The 21,527-nt window shown below is 46.2% G+C and overlaps 2 protein-coding genes, 1 long non-coding RNA gene and 1 pseudogene across 4 annotated transcripts; 3 read left to right on the forward strand and 1 right to left on the reverse strand.

Moving 5' to 3' along the window:
- Positions 1–1,459: 1,459 nt before the first annotated feature.
- Positions 1,460–12,109, forward strand: LOC123088216 (pentatricopeptide repeat-containing protein At3g13880). 2 transcript variants are annotated; one of them, XM_044510409.1, is made up of 5 exons: positions 1,460–3,264; positions 3,969–5,348; positions 10,415–10,490; positions 11,271–11,410; positions 11,777–12,109. In XM_044510409.1, exon 1 carries the CDS (start codon positions 1,506–1,508, stop codon positions 3,114–3,116), a length of 1,611 nt encoding a protein of 536 aa, XP_044366344.1. In that variant the 5' UTR covers positions 1,460–1,505; the 3' UTR covers positions 3,117–3,264; positions 3,969–5,348; positions 10,415–10,490; positions 11,271–11,410; positions 11,777–12,109. The 2 variants fall into 2 exon arrangements, with proteins under 2 accessions (XP_044366344.1, XP_044366343.1); XM_044510408.1 differs by having other exon boundaries at positions 10,415–11,410.
- On the reverse strand, positions 6,879–12,762 carry LOC123084319 (ATP-dependent zinc metalloprotease FTSH 4, mitochondrial-like; annotated as a pseudogene).
- On the forward strand, positions 12,761–15,409 carry LOC123084320 (uncharacterized). Its single transcript, XM_044505985.1, has 3 exons — positions 12,761–12,766; positions 12,861–13,212; positions 14,635–15,409. The coding sequence occupies exons 1-3, from the start codon at positions 12,761–12,763 to the stop codon at positions 14,925–14,927; spliced, it is 651 nt and encodes a 216-aa protein (XP_044361920.1). The 3' UTR covers positions 14,928–15,409.
- A 2,216-nt stretch (positions 15,410–17,625) lies between these two features.
- On the forward strand, positions 17,626–18,496 carry LOC123083216 (uncharacterized). The gene is made up of 3 exons (XR_006439244.1): positions 17,626–17,944; positions 18,035–18,093; positions 18,182–18,496. It is a non-coding gene; the product is annotated as an uncharacterized lncRNA (long non-coding RNA).
- Positions 18,497–21,527: the final 3,031 nt, after the last annotated feature.

A 21,527-nucleotide genomic window follows, 5' to 3' on the forward strand; every position in this document is an offset into this window, starting at 1 on the left:
TTTTGTTAACCTGCGAGTTCATTTTTTTGATAAGTTGCAATCTTTGACATGAAATGGTTCAACCTTATATTTGAAAAGCTTCAACCCGGCGACAAAAAGCTGGAACTGGCACCTCACTATTGATGCAATGGCGGCGCTCCTTCGTTGGAGCTATGACCTTCACCGGCAGGAGCTGCATGCAGCGGAGCCGGCGAGAGCCACGGCGAACCGGGGTGCTGCAACAAGGCGGGCCATACTGGGAATAAGCGACGGTGACGCTGGAGAGGAGCCGGCGGCCGGTAGGACGTCCTGGAGACGGGGCGGTCGAGGGCGGCGGCCGGCGGCGACGAGTGCGGCGGCCGGTAGCGACGTGGGTGGCCAGCAAGCTGATTGACATCTGGGAGATCACCGGAACTACTCGTGATGAAAATACGCCATGGTTTTTCTAAAACTAGCAAAAGCGGTCGGGGGAAGAAGGCATTGGGGCTATTAGCAAACGAATCGTACGTACCCGGTGCGACCCGCCGAAATTTCGGCCGGCGCACCGGCGCCTATCACTCGCCTATTGAAAATCATAGAGATGCATACTAACATAACAAAATTAAAAAAATTGCCATGTTTTGGAAGAGTAGTGCTTTGAAATTGAACGTAAGAAAAATAAACAAAAGTTGCCATGTGTCACAAGAATCTTATAGTTGCCATGTGTAACATAAGTTAGAGCATCTCTAGCAGACCTCTTAAAAACGCCAAACCTGTAAAATTCTAGCGGATTTATGGTTCCGGATCAATTTTGTGTTCAGAACAGACCCTGTAAAAGTTCATCGAATCGTAAATATTTTACAGGGCATCGAAAACGTGAGCCTCAAACCTATATTTATACTGTTTGAAGGGGCAGTATACAGGCCACAAACTGGCCGGAATTCTCCGCTCTCCACGCGCGCTGCCGTCCGTACCAGAGGGCTCCAGCCATCAATCTCTTGTGGCTCCGGTGAAGTCCGGCCTTCTCTTTACGTTTCCTCGCCTCAATCCCAACCAGATGGTCCAATTTCTCACGGCGGCGCGCGTGTGGGCGGCGGCTGACGGGCGCGGGTGAGCAATCTGAGCGGCGTGGCGCAGGCGAGCGGGCGGAGAGCTGCGTCTTGCGTGGCGAGGACCGGCGGCGCGACGGGGATCTCGGGAAATATTCTCTTTTACCGCTCGGGTTCTGTTTCGCCGCAGCCGATTTCGGGCTTTAAACCGCGGTTTTCTCGGCCCTTATTCGGGGTTTAAGGTTTACGAGGTCCGCTAGAGATGCTCTAGCTGCGAGCTTGATGTAAATGTTTTAACCCTGGTGTGATTGCACAGTAGTTTGGAGGCTGTTAATAAAATGTCTCTCGAGTGAGTGAGACGGGGGCCCAGCTGTCAGCGTGACACAGAACTTCGTTCACATCCCCATCTTTCCTACTCCAAGTGTGATCTCCAAGGGAGCAATGAAGAAAAAATGGGGAAATTAATAAACCTCGTCCGTCCGGTCGTTCCGACGACCGATGCTGCTCCCGCACCGGAGACCCAGCCACCGTCTTCTCCGGCAGCAGCCGACCCCGCCCCCGCCCCCATCCCAAACGCCGCCGCCGCCCCGTCGCCGCGTCCCTCCTGCGGAGGCTCCGCCACCACCTCGCCGCCGCGCCCCTCCCCTCGACCCGTCGGCCTACGCGGGCCTCCTCCGGGCCGCGTCGAGGGGGCGGTCGCTGACGCTGGCCAGGCTGACCCACTCCCACATGCTCCGCGCCGGCTTCCATCCGGGCCTCTTCCTCCGCAACAACCTCCTCGCCGCGTACTGCCGCGGCGGCGACATGCGCCATGCCCGCCTCCTGTTCGACGGAATGCCGCGCCGGGACGCCGTGTCCTGGAACACCCTCATCGCGGGCTACTCCAGCCAGGGCGGGGCCGGCGCGCGCCTCTCGCTCGCCGCCTTCCGGGACGCGCGGGCCGGCGGCGTCCGGGCGGACAGGTTCACCTACGCCGCGGTGCTGGCGGCGTGCGGCAGGGCCGGGGACTGGAGGCATGGCCGGGCGGCGCACGGGCTGGCCGTGGTGAGTGGGCTTGCGCAAGACGTGTTCCTGACCAACTCCGTCATCGACATGTACGCCAAGTGCAGGATGATCGACGAGGTGAGGCTGGTGTTCGACCGGGCTGAGGAGTGGGACGAGGCGTCGTGGAACCTGCTGCTGTCGGCATACGTGCGCATGGGGTGGCCGGAGGTGGCCGTGCACGTGCTCGTCTGGATGCACCGGTCAGGGGTCAAGCTTGATAGCTTTGCCTTGGGTGGGATCCTCAAGGCTTGCTCCGAGCTCCAGGGCTCCGAGGATGTCCGGAGGATGCTGCATGGCTGCGTGGTTAAGGTTGGTTTGGACTTGGATATGTTCGTTGGGAGTGCCATGGTGGACATGTATGCCAAGAACGGTGGACTTGAGGAGGCGATCAAGGTGTTTGACTGCATCCCGAATCAGAATGCGGTGGTCTACGGTGCCATGATCGCGGGGTTCGCTCGCTTAGGTAATGACCCTTGCCCTGAGATTAGAATCGAAGCTGTCAGGCTTTTCTCAGACTTGCTCCGGATGAGTGTAAAACCGTCCAGGTTTACTTTCAAGAGTGTGCTCGAAGTCTGCAATTTGACCAATGCGGTGCACTGTGGGAGGTTGATACACGCTCATGTTATATTCAATGGGTTTCAGGATGACGAGTTCATAGCAAATGCGCTGATCAACTTGTACTCCAAAGCACGGTCAGTAAGTGACAGTCTGAGATGCTTCCAGATGACTCCCAGGCAAGATGTCGTCACATGGACATCCATGATTACAGCATTCGCGCATGATGAGAATTTCGAGAAGGCACTAGGCCTGTTCCTAGAGTTTCTTTCTGTTGGAAAAGAGCCAGACCAGTTCACCTTATCGAGTGTGATGAATGCCTGTGCTGCTCTGAGTCTACCAGCAACCTGTAAGCAGATACACTGTTATACGGTCAAATCTGGACTCGGTCAGTTCACTGTGTGCGGCAATTCTCAGATTTCTATGTATAGGAATATAGGTGATGTTGAGGCTTCAAAGAAGACATTCAGCAGATTACATGTCTGGATATATTCTCATGGTCTGCAATGATTTTGAGCTACGCAGTCCATGGCCATGAAGGCGAGGCTCTAGTGCTCCTGGAGAAGATGAAGGATTGTGGTGTCGTGATAAATGATAATGCTTTGTTTGCCGTTCTCATTGCTTGCAGCCAGCAGGGGCTGGCAGAGGAAGGTTTCAGGTACATACTCTTGCAAAGTAATGATTGATCTGCCTGTTTTGTTGTTTCTCAAAAAGTGCTTTGTCTTCCTCCTGTGAATTTTTAGTATCCTCATGTGTATTATATATGCTAGTAGCAACTTATGAAGGACCTTTCTAATTTACATTAAACGTTCAATATTCAACTCATCCTACACAGAAAGTATATGCCATAGCAAGGGAGATATGATAGTCTGGGAATTGTGTTGTGCAATGCAACATAGCTAGGTGTAGCTCCAAAAATCAATTTGCCAAATGCCCCACATTCTTGCTCCAAAAAGACATGTTAAATTAGCTATTTACTTGCGCCAAACCTAGGGGTTACTTATATTGTGATATCATACCTACCCTCCAGATTGGAAATGTAGCTTGCGTTCAGTTTCTAATGTGAACTATATTAATACCTTTCCTAGTTACCAATGTCCAGGGACTGGTATGATCATCAGACATGAAGTAACACCGCCAATGCCGGTCCCAAGCCCGGATGCAAAAGGTGGAGGGTTCAAGTTTGACATACCCTTCCTGAACAAAATTATGTATGCTCAGAACTAAAGTGTATGATGCTAATTGAAGAATGTGCTATAAAGGAACTTTAGAAATAGGGCAGTCTCCTCTATTTCTGGCATTTATATCCAACTTCTCAACAATGTTCACAATTCATCAAGTATCTGTGTTTTTGTAATGCAGACATTATGAGAGCATGCTATCAGATTATGGCTGTTCCCCAAATACGAAGCACAAAGCTTGCGTAGTTGAACTCCTTGGCCGTGTTGGCAAGATGGCTGAGGCTGAAGATTTCATAATGGGGTCTGGATCAGAAAATGACCCAATACTTTGGCATGCACTGTTGCGGGCATGCAGAATCCATGGGGACAAAGAGAGAGGTATAAAAACCGGAGAGAAATTAATGGAACTCGAGCCCTTCGCTGTTACTTCATATGTGGTGCTGTACAACCTCTACATGGATGCCGGCAAAATCTCATTGGCTATGAAGACTAGAGGCCTGATGAGAGAGCGAGGCATGAGTAAGGAAGCCGGGATTAGTTGGGCCGAGTTTGGGGGATCCATCCATCATTTTACTGATGGAAATAACTCCTGCCGACACAATAATGCAGTTCATGCCAGATTAGAAGAGATGCTGGTCAGTGTGAAACAGAAGACCGAGCGTGGTGGAACGGACATTTGGGAATTAGGATTCCAGATTAGAAAGGATGGCGAGACCTCACTTTCCAGACATGGTGAACTGCTGGCGGTGGCTCTTGGGCTGTCCACTTTGCCATCTGCTGCTCCTGTAACAGTTATGAAGAACCAGAGGATATCCTGGGAAAGCCATGAAACACTGAAGTTGCTATCAGCAAGGGAAAACAGGGGAATAATTATCAGAGATCCGACCCATTTTCATCGTTTTGATCAAGGTTCGTGCTCTTGCAGAGACTACTGGTAGACATAGGTGATATATAACCTTGGGAGTACAAACCTTAGAAGGGCCAGCGGAACAGTTTGGCTATTCTTGCAGCTGAGGTTGAAACTGGTGTCTGGCAGTTGGGATCAGAGGAATGAGAGGATTACAGTAAAGGGTACAGTGACATTCCACTGAACAGAGGCTGTGTCATTCCACTGAACAGAAGCTGTGAACATGTAGCATACGATTGTGCTTGATGATGTCCAGCTCCAGCCACGCATCACTTTGCGATTAAGCGTCCACGTCCCGAGCTGTTCATCTCTGCTGAAATCGTAGGATTGCTGGAGATGTGAAGGCAGAACTGCTTCCCTGCATCTCAGCTAGAACTGTGGCTTAATTGTATATACTTGGGGCATTTTTGTGAGCAAAATGTGCTGACCTGAACAGCCGGCAGCTGCTGTTTTTTGCGCCATGGTCGAATCTGAGGCCCATCTGCAGCACGTACACTATAGTCACACTACTGTAGAAGCTGTGGTCAGAAGTGTTAATATTGAGAAGTTCCTGATGGGGAGAAAAGCTCATTGCGAAACGAATGAGGTGCTACACTCTCACCAAGATGAAAGAATTCGCTGGGATTTTTTTGCACAGGCTGACGTAGGTTACAGGTACAGTTGCAAACACATGCTACGTTTATGCAACTTATGATATTTTTACATAGCTGTTGAACTGAAATTATACCCTTGTGCTCAATCGCAGAAATTCTAATAATAAAATCCTTGGTGTACATTCGTGTTTTAGATCCAAATGCAGGAGTTTTTACTGATTCAAAACACATATCATTCTCTTCAGACTTAAGAAACAAAAGTCATACATAATAAATAGAAAACAATCTCCTTAGGTCAGAACTATTTAGCCTCTCACCTTTTAGGGTGAAGGAGGTGTTTCTTGATTCTGCCGACAATTGTTAAAACCGTTTACTTGCCTGTATACTAGTTTGGTGATTTGCGCTAGAACAGGGTTGTGCTGTGTGTGTGTAGTTACCATATTGTATAGGGGCTTCTTTGCTTATTTCCCTCTTGTGTGTATGTACTGGCTGTTGGCCCCATTCAATACAAGAAGCTCATTTCGTAAAAATCTGGTCTCCAGTGAGAGTTTCATGCTCAAGGAGGGCGCTGGCTAGCACATGAAGCTCCTTACTGTGCGTCGTGAGAGTCATTTTCGCATTCTTGTAAGCCTTGTCCAATAGCTGATTCACCTCCTCATCGACCTGTTCAGTCTTCTGCCCCCTCATGGTCATCCTCTTCCACCGCGACTTTAAAAAACAGGGGCGGGGGGGGGGGGGGGGTGGTGGTGGTGGTGGTGGTGGTGGCAAGCTTAGCCCTGGAATTTTTAACACCTATAACACACAGAAGATTATACTAAAATAGTAGTAGGTAATTATTTTTTTCCACTTATAATACACATGGCACCCCCACTAGATCCTTCCCTGCTGCCACCACAATCGTCGTCGTCATAGGAAACAAGGCCGACCCACCCACTAATAGCATACCTGGTGACCCGTGACCATGACTATTGCAAGTGCTTCGCCTGGCTTAGATCAGCCAATGCACCAGCAGTCACCTCGCTCTCACCAAGCTGAATAACTCGGTAAGAATTGTTTTGCACAAGCTGACGTAGGTTAGCAGGTATAGTTACAAACACATGATACATTTATGCAAAGCACCTAATGATATACTCCCTCCGTCCCAAAATTCTTGTCTTAGATTTATCTAGATACGGATGTATCTAACACTAGAACATGAATAGATACATTCGTATGTAGACAAATTTAAGACAAAATTTTTGGGACGGAGGGAGTATTTATACAGACTTTTGCAGCTGAAAAAATGTATGTAACTAGGACTGAAATTGCAATTATTTATCCTTATGCTCAGTCACAGAAATCCTATTCAACTCTGAAATACAAATCTCAGGGGACGAAGGGGTGTGTGTGTGGGGGGGGGGGTGTCAAGTTCATGTTTGAGATCCATAGCACCAGTTTTTTTTATGATTCAAAGTTTCAAACACACAATATGCAAAAGTGCAAAACACTTCAGACTTGTCTGAAACAAAAAGTCAGAGACATCTAGACCGTACATCTCCTTTGCATTTGTTGGCATGCAGCTAAAGGATCAAAAGACGGAAGAAAAAACTTGTTAGGACAAAACTGTTTTGCGTCTCTGTTCTTTTCTCATTTAATTACTTGACGATACAAGTTCATTTATCTGGTCTGCGGTGAGAGTTCCGTGCTCGAGAAGGGCATTGGCTAGCACATGAAGCTCCTTGCTGCGCGCCGTGACTATCTTCTTCGCGTTCTTGTAAGCCTTGGCAAGCAATTCTCTCACCTCCTCATCGGCCAGAGCCATCGTATGCCCACTCGCAGTCGCCGCCTTCTTCCCGCCGCCACCATCATTGTCGTTGCCGTAGGAAACAAGGCCGACCAGCTCGCTCATACCATACTTGGTGACCATATCTTTGGCCAGTTTAGTCGCCTCGCTTAGATCAGACACGGCGCCAGAGCTCACCTCGCTCTCTCCAAACATAAGCTCCTCAGCCACCCTGCCTCCCATGAGTATGTCCAATTTGGCCAGCATCTTCTTCCTTGAGACTTTGTACACATCTTCTTCCTCCGGCAGCTGCGTTACCATGCCAAGAGTGTTCCCCCTTGGGACAATGGTAGCCTTGTGGATGGTGCGAGCACCGTCCGTGTGGATAGCAACAAGGGCCCTCCCTCCCTCGTGGTACGCACTCATCTTCCTGCAATTATCAGGTAACACTGCTGATTTTCGCTCGCTGCCCATCATGATCTTGTCCTTGGCGTATTCAATGTGATCCATTGTAACAGCTTCTGCCTTATCCTTGGCAGCCTTCAGCGCAGCGTCATTCACCAAATTTGTAAGGTCTGCACCTGAGAATCCCGGTGTCCCCCTCGCAATGGTCATCAGATTCACACCCTTGGCTTTGACCTGAAAAGAAGGATCATATAGAGAAAGGTCACAGTCTTGCAGTGAAGACTACGAAGATGCCTTATCTTTTTGGACAGAGTATGTACCTTTGCCATACAAGCCTTGAGGATCTGTCGTCGACCCTCGACATCTGGACTAGGAACCTGAACATGACGGTCAAAACGCCCAGGTCTAGTAGCAGCTTTATCCAGCAATTGGGGGAAGTTGGTCGCCCCGAGAACAATGATCCCGTCATTCTGCTTGAAGCCATCCATCTCAACAAGCAGCTGGTTCCGGGTCTGGCTCCGCGACTCTGAAATGTCTGAGTTCCAGCTACCAGCAATGGCGTCGATCTCATCAATGAATATTATGCAAGGGGATCGCCTTTTTGCTGCACTGAAGAGCTCTCTCACTCTTTGAGCCCCAACACCCACATACTTCTCGTCGAATTCGCTGCCGCTGCACGCGAAGAACGGGACGCCGGCTTCCCCGGCCACAGCCCTCGCCGACATGGTCTTCCCTGTGCCTGGTGGGCCAGAAAGCAGAACGCCCTTTGGAAGCTTGCCACCAAGGCGCGTGAAATACTGCGAAATCAAGCAACGATAGAATCAACATCAAGAAAGAAAAGAAGGAAAGTTGAGTTGACAACACCAGCCAGGCTGCCTGCATGCAGGGGTTTGCTAGCTGATGATGGCGACGTGTCGCTCTCACCTACCTTGGGATTTTTCAGGTACTGAACAATGTCCTCAAGCTCAGCCTTGGCTTCGTCGACTCCCTTGACATGACTGAATCTCGTGGTTGGTTTCATGGACACGTCATTCGAGTCATCCAATCGGTCGAATGTGCCCTGCTTAACCAGTCTGTCAGCCAGACCATTGCCGTAATAGATCACAAGGCCGGTGGCTGCAATGGTCCGCAGGGTAGGCCAAAGCTCCTTGATCAACTGGTCTTTGAACTGCCTGCGGGCAAAAAAAAAGCAAGTTGTGGAACAAATTGCGTGTTGGTGGGATGAATCAAAAAGGAGAATGGTAGCGAAAGAAACCTCCAGGGTGACGAGGGCTTTTACGTAGTCGGAGAGAGCTGGAGACTGCGACGGATTCTTGGATTCGAAGTCCTGCACGACCCCCTGTGCTCTCCGAAGAGCAGGCCTCGTTCCGTATCTCCTCTGTAGGTTTCCGCCTGCATCAAGCATGCACCATGTGTATCATAAGTTGTACAGAAGGAAGCCTATATAACCAGTTCCTCCATGGCAATGGCAGCAGCCAACCTAACAGGATGCAGGTAACTGAAAACAGTACTAGTTCTTTTTTTCTTTTGCGTGTCATCCTTTGGCAGGGGCATGCTAATCTTCTCGCTGTCTGTCGGGTAATTGGCAGTTGCCGCACAAATATATTATCTCTCCCTAATAATAAAGCACGGATTGACTCTCCGGGTTCACCGTCACAGCGTTTTTACATAAAGGTCCCCGTGCCTTTTAGGAATTAACCCGCCGTCCAATAAAGGTCCCCGTGCCTTTTAGGAATTAACCCGCCGTCCATGTAACAAGTCAACCGAACCGGTGCGGGTGATAGAAAAAAAGAATGCAACCTTCCAATCCCGTCTCCACCTTCGGTGCGCCGCCACCCCCTGCCCTGCCGCCGCGCACCGGACTGGCGCGCGTGGACATGGTGCCTGGCGGGGGAGGGGAGTGCCGCACCGCAAGTCTCGCGCCGGCGGTATGCGCGCTCCTCGAGCGGCTGGAGGCGGCGTGGCTGCTCGACGCAGAATGAAGGCGGCGGCCGGGGCTTGCAAGGGATGTATTCGTGTGCGACAGGGGCTGGGGAGGCGGATCTGGAGGCGTTTGGCGAGGCGGGGTTCGCCTATGACGACGAGGATGGCCGGAGCGCGGCTTCCCGGGAGGATCCATAGCATCTGCGGCTCCAGGACAAAAAGGAGACACGGTGTTGAGGGAGAGAAGAAGGGAGAAAGGAGGGGCGGTGCGGCGACCTAGGCCGGAGCTCACCAGTGTCCGGCAATGCTACTGCATCCCTGGTATTCCTCCTCTCACCTCTCCCGCCTTAACGACATCGGCACAACCCCCGCACCACTAGCTCGACCTCATATTTCCTTCCCAACGCCCGGCACAGCCCGCCCTCCTCTCCAACTTCTGGCATGGAGAACCCTCCTCTCCGACTTTCGGCCTCTCCCGGACCTCTGGCCGGTGCTGCAGGATGTACACAATACCTGCCCTCCATGCCATTGCAACTTGCAGCCGCGAAGTCCATCGCCTTGTCTAGATCCAGTGGCCATCTACACGGATGCACGCCAACTGTTCGGTCAATTGACCCAACAGATAGGAGGTAATTTTCTGTTTTTTTTGGTTCCTTCGGTGTTCCATCCAGCAGTAATGTGAAAGTGTTCGTTCATATACATTCTGATTGATTATATATTTAGCGTAGAGAATGGAGAGAAAGAGGAGATGTTGTCTTCCGCATGATACTGAACTATTGAAGCGACATGAAGATGAGCGTATCGTGCAAGAGTAGATCCTGGCCACCGTCCTGTGCCTCGGCGACCAGTACGACCACGTCCTTGCGTGCCTCCTCCTGGCTGATCCGGTGCCAGCAACTGTCATCTTCCCAAAATTTAAATGGGCATTTGGATGTTCTTAATTTTCTTTCTTCTGAAATGAACATAGCTGTGAGTTTTTTCTTGGGTGGAATCAAATTCTGATGGAATTTACAATATACTCTATTGTTGTTTTTTAGCTCTTACACATCTCGACGCCCCACATCGAGCGCTAAATCCAGGAAAACAGTCCCGCCCCGCTGCCGCTCCCCATCGGTCAGCCTTTTTGTTTCTCATTCAGAGCTCAAGAGTTCAGTAATATGAATTTATCATGTGGCTAATTTTCCATATGATTTTATTGCTCTTGAAGGGGATTAGAAGCTTCCTCACTGGCTAGAATCACAAAGTATTAATTTTGCTTTTGGATATGTGCATATTGCTATCGGGATGTTAGAAAGAGAGAACATAATAACAGAGATGTACAGTTTTGAAATTTGCGTTGTATTTTCTCACCACATGTTACGCAAATGACAGTGCACTTTTTTGCACTAGATGTTAACATTATTTGGTAGCCAGTTCCAGGTTTCTTCTTTTTAATCAATATTGCTACTTGCTACTATTTGTTTGCTCTTACTATTTCCATTCTTGAATAGCCGATCAGTGTACTACACAAATGTTGTAACTGAATCATTGTTTTCTGAGATGGCAATAAAGTCAGATACTTGTACAAAGTGATGGACTGTTGAAATGTGCATTGCTGTTGTCACTTTTACAAGTTGAAGCCCCATTCAGAGGCCGTTTTCATCAGCAGCATACAGCTGACCACAGGGTGGAACTTGATAACACTGTTGATTATTGGTTGCTATAGAAATTCTAGGAAAGCTAATTCTGGGAGTGAACCATGAATATTACGGGGGTCAGATTAAATGAATGTTGTGTGCTAACATGGTGCACCGCTGGAGATGTATTTAGTATTCGCTTCTTGAACTTAGCACTTGGAAAGTTAGTTGACACATATCTATGATAATATAAGAAGTAATAATTATCTCACAATAGGAAGAAGTAAGCCCTGTTGCCGGTGGACTACTGGACGTCGATATATCGATACGGTCTCCTACAACCGCTGTAGAGGAGCGAAAACTTGCAGCAGCATCTCCGACACCCTCCTGACCATGACCACTTCGTTGACAAGAAAGGTACTACTGCCTATTCCATACCCCCTTCACAAGAAAGGTACTGTTGCTCCCTATTTTTTTACTACTGCTCCCTTTTGATTCAAATCCATGAACTAATAAGTTCATGAAGAAGTTTCTATTTGCTCCGTGTTTGATTCAAGTCTGAAAGATTCATATTTTGAGAGGCTGAAAGTTCATATTCTTACTTGATAGTCAAAATCATTCAGAAGGGTTTAAGGTTTCAGAAAAAGGACGGTATTCTCTTCACAATGAACTTGGTCAAAGTACATAATGCAATTTCTCTATGTAGTGGAATTTGTTATCGGCTAGAGGGAGTTATGGGTTTAGAACTTAACATAATTACTTACTGTCTATTTATTGCTACAGATTGAAATGTTTGCTTCTAGATACTCAAGCATGGGTGGCAGCATGGATTTATTTACGAAGGGTGGTAGACACAACCATGAGGTGTGCACACACATTTACCTGCATTCTTATCTTGACCATGGGAGCCAATTCTAATACATGCCAACAGTAGAGAAATGTATGATCATGAGAGAAAGGAGTAAGCCTATAGAATTTGTGACTATGTATAAGGGCTCTTCACCAAGTGTGTGCACTGTACTTTATGGATTTTATTTGTGAATTTTTCCATGATATGTTGCACAAAGTCGCAGAATGTAAACATGAACAAATTAATGTTTTGGATGGATTCTCTGAGATGCCTGGCTCCCGTTTTTCAGATAGCATAGAACTTCAGGTGCAGAACACTCATAGATAAGGCTAGGTAGTTATACAAGACTGTCATAGCAGCCATCCGTAGATTAGACTGTAATCTGAAGGTGGTCTACAAGAAGGTGAAGCTGATGCTCTTGTGATGGTATCTCGTCAGTCTAACAGATCATTCATTTAGAGGTGTTGATGCTTTTTTGGTGGTATTTCGTCAACCAAACCGATCATTCATTCAGATGTGCCTCCAGCATTCAATTTTTATTTTCACTGAAAAGTTTTGCTGGCATCAAAATATTTTATTTGTAATCATTTTCCTAATGGGACCAAATTATCTCTTCACTGCAACTTCATGACATGTAAATTAGTAGCCTCGAAGTGTGATACTTGAATTTATCTACTCATTTTTAGTCAAAGGTCCCTGTGCTTTTTAGGAATTAACCCGCCGTCCCTACTTTAGTTAAACGATTCGTCCAAGGCGTCTTCGTTTCCAGCCGCGCCGCACAAGGATGGATAAGGCGGAGCAGTGGAAGGAGCGCCGGGGAGGGGGACACTCCACGTCGGCGGTGCTTGGGGCTCTGACGAGCGGAGGCGAGCGGCGATAGGAGAAGCTCCGCGGCGACGCCCTGATGGCCATCAGCCATGGCCGTTGTGGCTTCGCGTGCGCCCGCGAGCGGCTGCGCGTGGCTGGATGGTGCGCACGCGGCCGCCGACCTTCGCCCTCTAGCGCGCCGCACACTAGCCCCGCCGCTGCGCGCTGCCGCCCCTCTCCCTCCCTGACCCCCAGCGCCGCAGCACCTCCCATCCCCTTCTCCTTCCCAACCCAGCGGACGGCCAGAGGAGGAGGAGGAGGAGCTGTCTTCTCCCACCCTCCCCTGCAGCAGTGAGCCCTCTACAACGGAGACGGCGCCATCTCGCCGTGCACGCCCCCAATTTGGACGGTGGAGCAGAAGCCCGCGCCCCTCCTCCCCACCACGGCACATCCTCTCCAGGTCGCCAGATCCGGCTTATATCCCTGCCGGCCGTGGTACCACTGGAGAGTGATTTAGTGCTGACACTCTTGGTTCTATGGATTGAAATAGTCCAGTATACAGGTACGCATTAGAATTTAGTTATTGGTTATGGATTCATGATTCTCCCATGTGTATTTCAGTTTAGTCATAGCAATTTAAGTACAAAAGAAACAAAAGATCTGTAGACTAAAGTTCCTAAAGCAAAATTGTTATGGGATTCAGTTACTATATATACAAGTAAATGCTTAGGTAATGAAAATAAAAGGTTGCTGCAGCGCCTGTCCGACCAAGTTTTTGGTTGCCTGTCCCACCAATATACACACAACTTTTGGTTGTTAAAGCAAAACTATTATGGGATTAAGTTACTACAAGTAAATTTTAAATTAACTACACGCAAGACTGCTTTTTCTGGTTGCCTGTCCGACCAAATTTTGAGAGATAGACTCATTATAGTGAATTGGCAAGAAAAGGTTTGCAAGTATTGATCATGCAGGTAGTTGCTGGTGGTTGTGTTGTAGCAGCTGCAGTATCTGTGTTCCTGGAGAATCTTGATAAAACTCTTGGATCCAAGGAACAAATGGTGATTGCTGAATTTGCAGTCTTTGTTCATCATACCAAAAGTTTGATCAGTTATACTTTTGTATGTATGATACTTGAATCCTGAACCACATGGTTTACTAATGGGAGTGTGGCTGTGTGATGACAAGTTTTCTCTATTTTTTTTTTACTTTTCATGATTAGTAAAATCCTTGCAGCTGGTAGTCTTTGAAAGATTTTGCCCCTGTAATATCTACAATGCTGATTCTAGATTGCTCCGCTAAGAGCTCAGTTGAGCATGGCTTGGGTGCTGATCTTGTTTGTCATTGATGCGTGCTAAATAGTAACTGAACCTGTTAAATTTTGTAAGGATGCAGAAAACACGTGGACACATATATCTGCTATCTTATACTATTGTTGGTACCTTGAGGCCTCACAGTGTGGTTCATGGCTAGCATACATCGCTCTATGTGAATTTCTCGTCAATATAGAATGTTTGGCAATATAATCAGGTTTCTTGCTTGCGATATATCATGTTTCTCGCTTTCTAAAATGAATCTTGGTGGTCTCAGAATATTGTCATGCGAATGTCATCAGTAATAGAGGCAATCTTCACATGATAATATTTCTTGCTGTTGTATATAGGCTTGTAGGCATTTTGTTGTGGCATATATGCTTCTATATTGAAGTGCATATGAAACATGAAATTATTTCATTGTCTAGATAAAAGCTTTTGGCCATAATGTGATTGATAGATATGACTATTGATTTGAAGTCATAGTGTCAATATTGCACTTTCAACTTTATGGATAAATATAATACAGTCTACAGTGTCAACTGCATCTGCTATACATGTCCATGCACTCCCCTTACTTTGCTAAATATGTGCACTAAGAGAATTTCAATATCTTCTGTAAGCCAACTGTGAAGATTTCGATTGGTGCATGAATATTCTGTGCAACACAGATAGCTTATATGCAAGGAAGGCGCTCCAACTCAGCCAGCTCCAGCGACGGACCATTTGGCAACGAATCTTCTCCTTCGTATCCAACTCTAGAGCCAACAACAACAACACCAGCAATGGGAACAATACTGCTGTCATGCAGCCGGCGGCTAACAGCGGTGGATCATCAAGAACAGGGAGTCCATGGCATGGTTGCGGGCGCAAAAGCAGGCTTACTCGAACCAGTTGGATATGGAATTGGCCCAGCTGCGCAGGGAGAACCAGATGCTCATCCAGCGGCACAGGGATCTCATAAACGTAAGTATGCACATTTAATTGACTGATGAGTTCCTCAGCCTTACTCTATGCCAATATTTCACTTAGGAAATATGTTAAATTTCTACTCAAATGAATAGACATTTTGGATGGTTATGTCTAACCAGCTGGTATGACTAGGAAAATAACTCATATTATTTTGTGTAGCTGCACCTCTAAATTACAAACCTCTTTTTTGTAACCACTCTGTAATTGCCTTTAAATAAATTTATTGGTATTATACTGTTATCAATGTTACACAATTGCATGGCCTGTATTTTATGTCCATTTTAATCGTTCTAGGAAATATATGTGATCCTTTTTGGTCAAAAAATATATGTGATCCTTGCATAGAAACCAATATTAGGTTTTGTGGGTCTCAATTTCTCGAGATTACAAGGAGCATCGCAATTAAATGGTAGGAGTTTTGCAGCATAGTTGTTGATTTCGACTATGTCTTTGCCAGATTAAATCCATTTTCCTCTTGCAGGATAGATAAATGTTTTCCTCCTCATGTCCTGACTATGGAATGAAAGACAAAAACGTCTATTGGCCATTCCCTGGCAAAATCTACACTGCCCATATAATATTTTTTTTCGAAACGAACTATAATATTTATTTTGAGTGCTTAAAGCTGCATGTGATGTTGCCTTTTGTATACATAGCTATACCCACACTCATGCAATCATGTGTTTGCATCTTGTATAATGGTTGATTTGTTGCTTTGGCATGCTACTACTTTTGACAAGATCTATCTGCCTTGAGGATTATCATCTGATTGGAAACTTTGTAACGTTTGACAGCGAGAATATCTATTATGGGGAGTCAGTGCAAGGCCGGCTTTCTTAGGGATCATGTTGCGGTTGCATTATGTGATTTCATGAATATAAACTAAATGATATTGTTTGAATTAATATACATATTCCTTGAACAACTTAGAAATGTATTTTCCTACTAAGAGAATAATGTAACACAGCAGGAAGAAAAGAAAGTAGCTCTGCATAAGTTTGACCTAACTAGCTCTAGAATTTGAGCAGGAAAGTCTTTTCTGTTTAGGATTAGATTAGTTTCTCGAAAGCCCTTTTATGTCTAGGCGTAGGGAGTAGCTCGTGGTCGATGAGATTTGTTTCTAAATTTTTAAATGTTCTCTTGCGTGGCACAATGACAAGTGCGGTGTGCAATTCATAACCTTGGGATTGATCATGTCTGAGTGCGTTAAGATCAAGTGGACACGACAAACATCATCATCGAGGGTGGAAAGAAAGATGAAGTGGCAACAAGGTGGGGCAGCTTGTTAAAATAAAAGACATAGATCTGTGTGGGTATTGAGCCATATTTATTAGGTTAGGGCGTATTATTGTTGTCTCACATTGCAATGCACGGGCTCGGCCTGCCCGATACGCATGTGGAGGACTAGGAGCTTGGTGTTTTCTCTGCAACGAAGCACAAACGTCCCGCGGTGCAACACACATACTCTTTTGTTATTGGATAAAATAAATGGTGCTTAATGTTGTTGCTTTGCATCGCCTTTTTTTGCCCGGTGCAACGCACGGGCATCTGTACTAGTATGAATTTAAATCTCTAGACTAGATCTACATACATACGCCAGTGTGTTTTGCAGCAGGTACCCTGAAGGAAGGAAGGAACAGCAGCCGCCGCACCGCAAACCTGCCTCGCAGCCTGCGACAGAAACACGCGCAGAAATCAAGACAAGACGACAGGAGAACATAACCTTATGGCATCCAGCCCCAAAATCATCACTCTGAAAGAAACGCCGGAGGACAGTGCGTTGCGGTTTCAGGCAGCATTGGGTAAGCCATCAGGTACACAAGGGAAACGAATGCCTGATGAAATTTGACGAACAAGGCAAAATTCATGCTTGCTCGCTGGAGATAAGGAAGAAATACGTACCTTGGTGAGGGCGAGGCGGCAGGCCATGTTGCTGCCGATTTTTGGGCCTGGTTTCCGCTGCCTCGTCTACTTGTCGTGAATCTCTAGGCTAGATTTATATGGCCCGATCCATCACATCATGTGGCGTGTGTCTATCTTTGCAGTCCCGGCTCTACCACGCAGGCCCGCAGGAGCCGTGCAGGCAAACGAGGCACGGACCATCGATCTGTGCAAGCCCGCGTGCGTCAAACCATGTCGACGGCGGCCAACGATGGACAGGAAACTAGGGCGGTGCTGGTCCTCGGAGTTCCCCGACGATCTCCTCATCGTCATCTACAGCATGGTAGCCTCCCCGCGCGGCCGAGCACGCTTCGCCGCCGCCTGCAGGTCGTGGTGCGAGATTAATCTTTTGGCGGCCGGCTTTTGGTATATATCCACATATACATTCGATAAACTCTGCGAGATTAAATCTCGATGAGATCTCCTGCAATGTACCGAGATTCAATACATCACCAACATCCATCTCTATTTCCACGCGGATAGAATAGATATACAATTCCAAAGACTCTCTTACAATGTAAGTGTGAAGAGACACATGCTTGAATACTCTCTTATAGATTCTTCATTATAAGATGGCAGGGTTTCAAATCAATTCACAATTTAATATTTGTTCTTCAAGAAAAGCTTGGAAGCAACCGGAAAGTAGTGAGATAAAATAATAACACAAAAATATAATTGCCAATAAATATGAAGATAAAAGATAGTAGTATATTTTTCACGGGCAAATAGCTCCTGTGCGACGTGTTTGATGTGAATTTGCTTGAGTGCGACGTTGTTCGAGCGAATGGCTGTGGTGCGACACATTTAAGCAGGTAAATAGCCCAGGGCCACATGGGGTGTTAAATGTGGTTAAATTGGTCGTCAACCAAGCCCGTTTATGTTAGGACATGTGGGTCCAACTTAATTGCTCCTCAAAACAGCTGACCGTGCCCTGCCGCCCGACCGTGCCGGACCCGCCACTCTGCCCCCTCCCCCCTTCTTCTCCGGTGGCGGCGGATCTTGCGTTCTCAACGGCGGCGGCGGAGCCCTCGTTCTCAACGGCGGCGGAGCCTTCGTCCTCAAAAAATGGTGAGTGAAAACCCTAGTCCCCCTCCCGTTCCTCTCTCGGCGCCGTAGATCTCAGCTCGTTTCCTCTGTTTTCGCTTGTTGGATCGATAGGTTGTGAGGGGAGCCCGTGGGCATACTGAGATGGAGCCCCCAGATTCAACTTCGAATAGGTAATGCTCCTCTCTCTGATCCAATTTTGCATGCAATTAGGGCCTAGTCTGCTCTTTCTCACGGGCTCACACTGTCCACCACTGACAGAGGGGATGCTGCCGCTCGGACCTTCGAATTGACGGTCAATTTCTTTCCATCAAAGGCAAAATTAGTTGATGGTAGCATTCAGAACATTGAGAGAGACACAATTGTTAAATGGGAGGTTGAGTTTACAGAGATTGATCCACAAGTTCTACAGAACATGGGAGAGAAGGCAGTGAAGAAATGGGTGGAAAAAATTGGGGAGAATGTTGTTTGGGGTCCAGAGCAAGAAGTATCACTGTTGCGGTTTGATGATTGGAAAGGAGAGTATGTGAGAATGGAAGATGGTGAACAGATTGTTGATGAAATCGATCGGCAAAACGGCTGGACAAGCAAACGAGCTAATTTTTTTGCTGAGCTGGTTGATCTGAATATTTTTTCGAAGGTTGGATATGTGCCATCACAATTGGCTGCACAGATGGTAGATGATGATTGGGCTACACAGAGGCCATTGATTCCCATGTGTACTGAACTTACAGTAATAGCCGAAGAGGGACAGGTGACTGGAATTGAAACTGAAACTGCAGCAACTGTTGATTGGAATGTAGTTGAATTAGATGAGCCTACTGATTTGGTCATTGCACCAATGCCTGACATTGAGATGGCCAAACTTTTTGGCATTCCAGTTGATGACAGAGATAAGCAGGAGAGGGGAGAATCTAGTTTTCCTGCTAATGTTGATGATGTAGATGGACAATTGATGGAACAAGCTGCAGATGAAGTAGATGATGCACATGATGATGAGCTGGTGCATGTGTATGACAAAGAAAACCCTGTCATTGAAGTAGGCAAGTTCTTCACAAGCATGAAGGAGTTTAGAATGTGTTTCAAGACTTATGCAGTGAAACATGAGTTTGATGCCAAGACTGTTTGGACTGATAGAAAGAAGTTTTATGCGAGGTGCAGAGGATTTGATGGTAGTGTCAAGCCTTGCAAGTGGTACATATCTGCTAGACTGCAACCTGATGGAAGTACTGTCAGGGTTAACCAAATCCCCAATCAACATACTTGTATTACAAGTTCACAGAGAGTATCAACCATGACATCACAACTTTGGGTTGCAGAAAAGATCACCCCAATTTTAGCCAAAACACCAAACACTACTGCCAAGAAACTCAAAGTAGACTTGGAAAAGATGTACCCCATTAAACTGAAATATACCACAGTGTGGAAGGCAAAACAAAGGACAATGAAAAACTTATATGGTGATTGGGCAAATACATTTAGGATGCTTTACAACTTCAATGCAGAGGTGGAAAAGAGGTCACCTGGTAGTGTTGTGGAGATAGATACAGAGGTATCAGCCAAAGGTGAAGTCAAGTTCTCCAAGTTTTTTATGGCTTTGAAGCCTTGCATAGATGGCTTCAAAGCAAGGTGCCGTCCATATTTGAGCATAGACTCATCATTTTTGACAGGCAAGTGGAATGGTCAGTTGGCAGCATGCAATGCTCTAGATGGACACAACTGGATGTTTCCTATTGCTATTGGCTTGTTTCAGTCAGAAACAAATGCTTCATGGACATGGTTCATGATCCAGTTGAAAAGATGCCTAGGGCCAGTGTCACCTTTGGCCAAGAACCTAGAAAACAGTAACATCAGTGGTAGTTAAATCTGGCCATCAGTTCCTAAAGCAGAAAATCGAGTATATAATATTGCATTTCAACTAAAGTAGGGAACACCATGCTACTCAACTACTAATCACTTGTGCTTTCAGAAGAGTACGGCAACTAACAGCAAGCAGTTACCAGACCCTAATATAAGAAAGTTGCATGGTTTAAAATCACTTCTCAAGTTATAAATTCATTTTTCCTTTAGAGTATAAATAACCATTTTCATTTAACGAGTCTTCTTCCAATGATCAGGCAGGACCTCGTATCTGCTTGGGGAAAGAATTTGCATACAGACAGATGAAAATTGTGGCCGCTACACTGATACAGTTCTTCAGGTTCAGACTGGAAGATGAATCCAAGGGTCCAATATACAAAACAATGTTTACTCTCCACATGGATAACGGCCTCCATCTATTTGTGTACCCCCGTGAAATTTAAGCTTGGACATCAGAACAAGCTACTAGATCCTCTGTTGTTCCACTGAACTATGTATGTTATCAACATCTACTTTTTCAAGTTGTAAAAATAAATGTCACCGGTTGAAGTTAAATCCTGGTTAGTCAGATTATCCGTACTATTTACCTTTGCAAGAAACAGAGTAAATTAAACTGTCAGAATTTCCCGCAAAAAAAAATTTAAACTGTCAGAAAGCAGAGAGATATCCAGACTGGTGTAATGTCAACCCCAAATTTGTATGTTTTGGATGCCATTCAGCTAAATTTCCATTTACATGAAATTTGTGCTGATCCTAGCTAGGTAATTTTCCTCCATATTTAGTTCAGAATGCATCAGACTGTAGGTGTTCAGTGAGCATACCAGGAGTATGAACCTGGATCGTCCCCCAGATAAATGTCATGCATAGAAGTACAAACAGATGGAACTAAGTCCAACTGCTGTGTCGTCATATAGATGTCGCTGTCAAGTTGCGAGTCCTTGACTGCCAATCCACTCGAGAATTAGTTTTGGTCTCACCACAATCCAGTAAAGTGGTATTGTGTCTCCATCAATTCCAACACTCTTGTCTCATTTCAGTTTTGTGATACATCAAACACTTGCAAAGCGTCTAGATACATAGTTGACCAAACTGAATTATTAGCTAATTAAATAACATCATATATTCATCTATAAGTGTCTTTAGTGCCTCTAAACTACAAATAACCAGAGAAAGCGGATATTAATTATTCTAGACAGAGTCAACCGAACTCTTTTATTCCTTTCCTGTTGCCGATTGGGGTCTATGCAAAGACATTGCCATTTTTGTTATCTGTTTGTGCATATACCAGCAAAGACGCCAACACCCTCAATACTACATAATACCGGCAACAAATACACTGGCCTCCCTTCGTACAACGATCGATAGGCTGGACCAGTCACTTGTGGACACCTATCAGGCCAGATGTCCCCAGGTTACGGAAACTGGGACTAAGTAGTCACTGGCCTCCCCTTTTTTCTCTCGGGTAGTCAGGAGGTTAGCCTAGAGATCAATTCCAACACTCTTATTTCATTTGAGTTTGTGATACATGAAACACCTGCAAAGAGTCTAAATACATATAATTGACGAAAACTAATTTCTTTACTTAGTTAATTGACAGAATATAAGTAGACAGTGTAGTCGGTGCCTCTAAAGTCTAAACTAGAGACAAAGAGTAGAACGCTGCACACCATACGGAGCAAGTGGACGTTATTATAGATAGACAGAGTGTTAATATAGATAGACAGAGTATGCCCATTGGCCACTGCTA

Source organism: Triticum aestivum, chromosome 4A (assembly GCF_018294505.1).
Source record: "Triticum aestivum cultivar Chinese Spring chromosome 4A, IWGSC CS RefSeq v2.1, whole genome shotgun sequence".
Taxonomy (NCBI): Eukaryota; Viridiplantae; Streptophyta; class Magnoliopsida; order Poales; family Poaceae; genus Triticum; species Triticum aestivum.

Bases quoted from the DNA above. Each gene is read 5' to 3' on its own strand.
- LOC123088216 (XM_044510408.1), top strand. From the start codon at position 1,506: ATGCTGCTCCCGCACCGGAGACCCAGCCACCGTCTTCTCCGGCAGCAG.
- LOC123084320 (XM_044505985.1), top strand. The intron at 13,213-14,634 runs GTACGCATTAGA...TGTGCAACACAG, and splicing joins TGAAATAGTCCAGTATACAG to ATAGCTTATATGCAAGGAAG.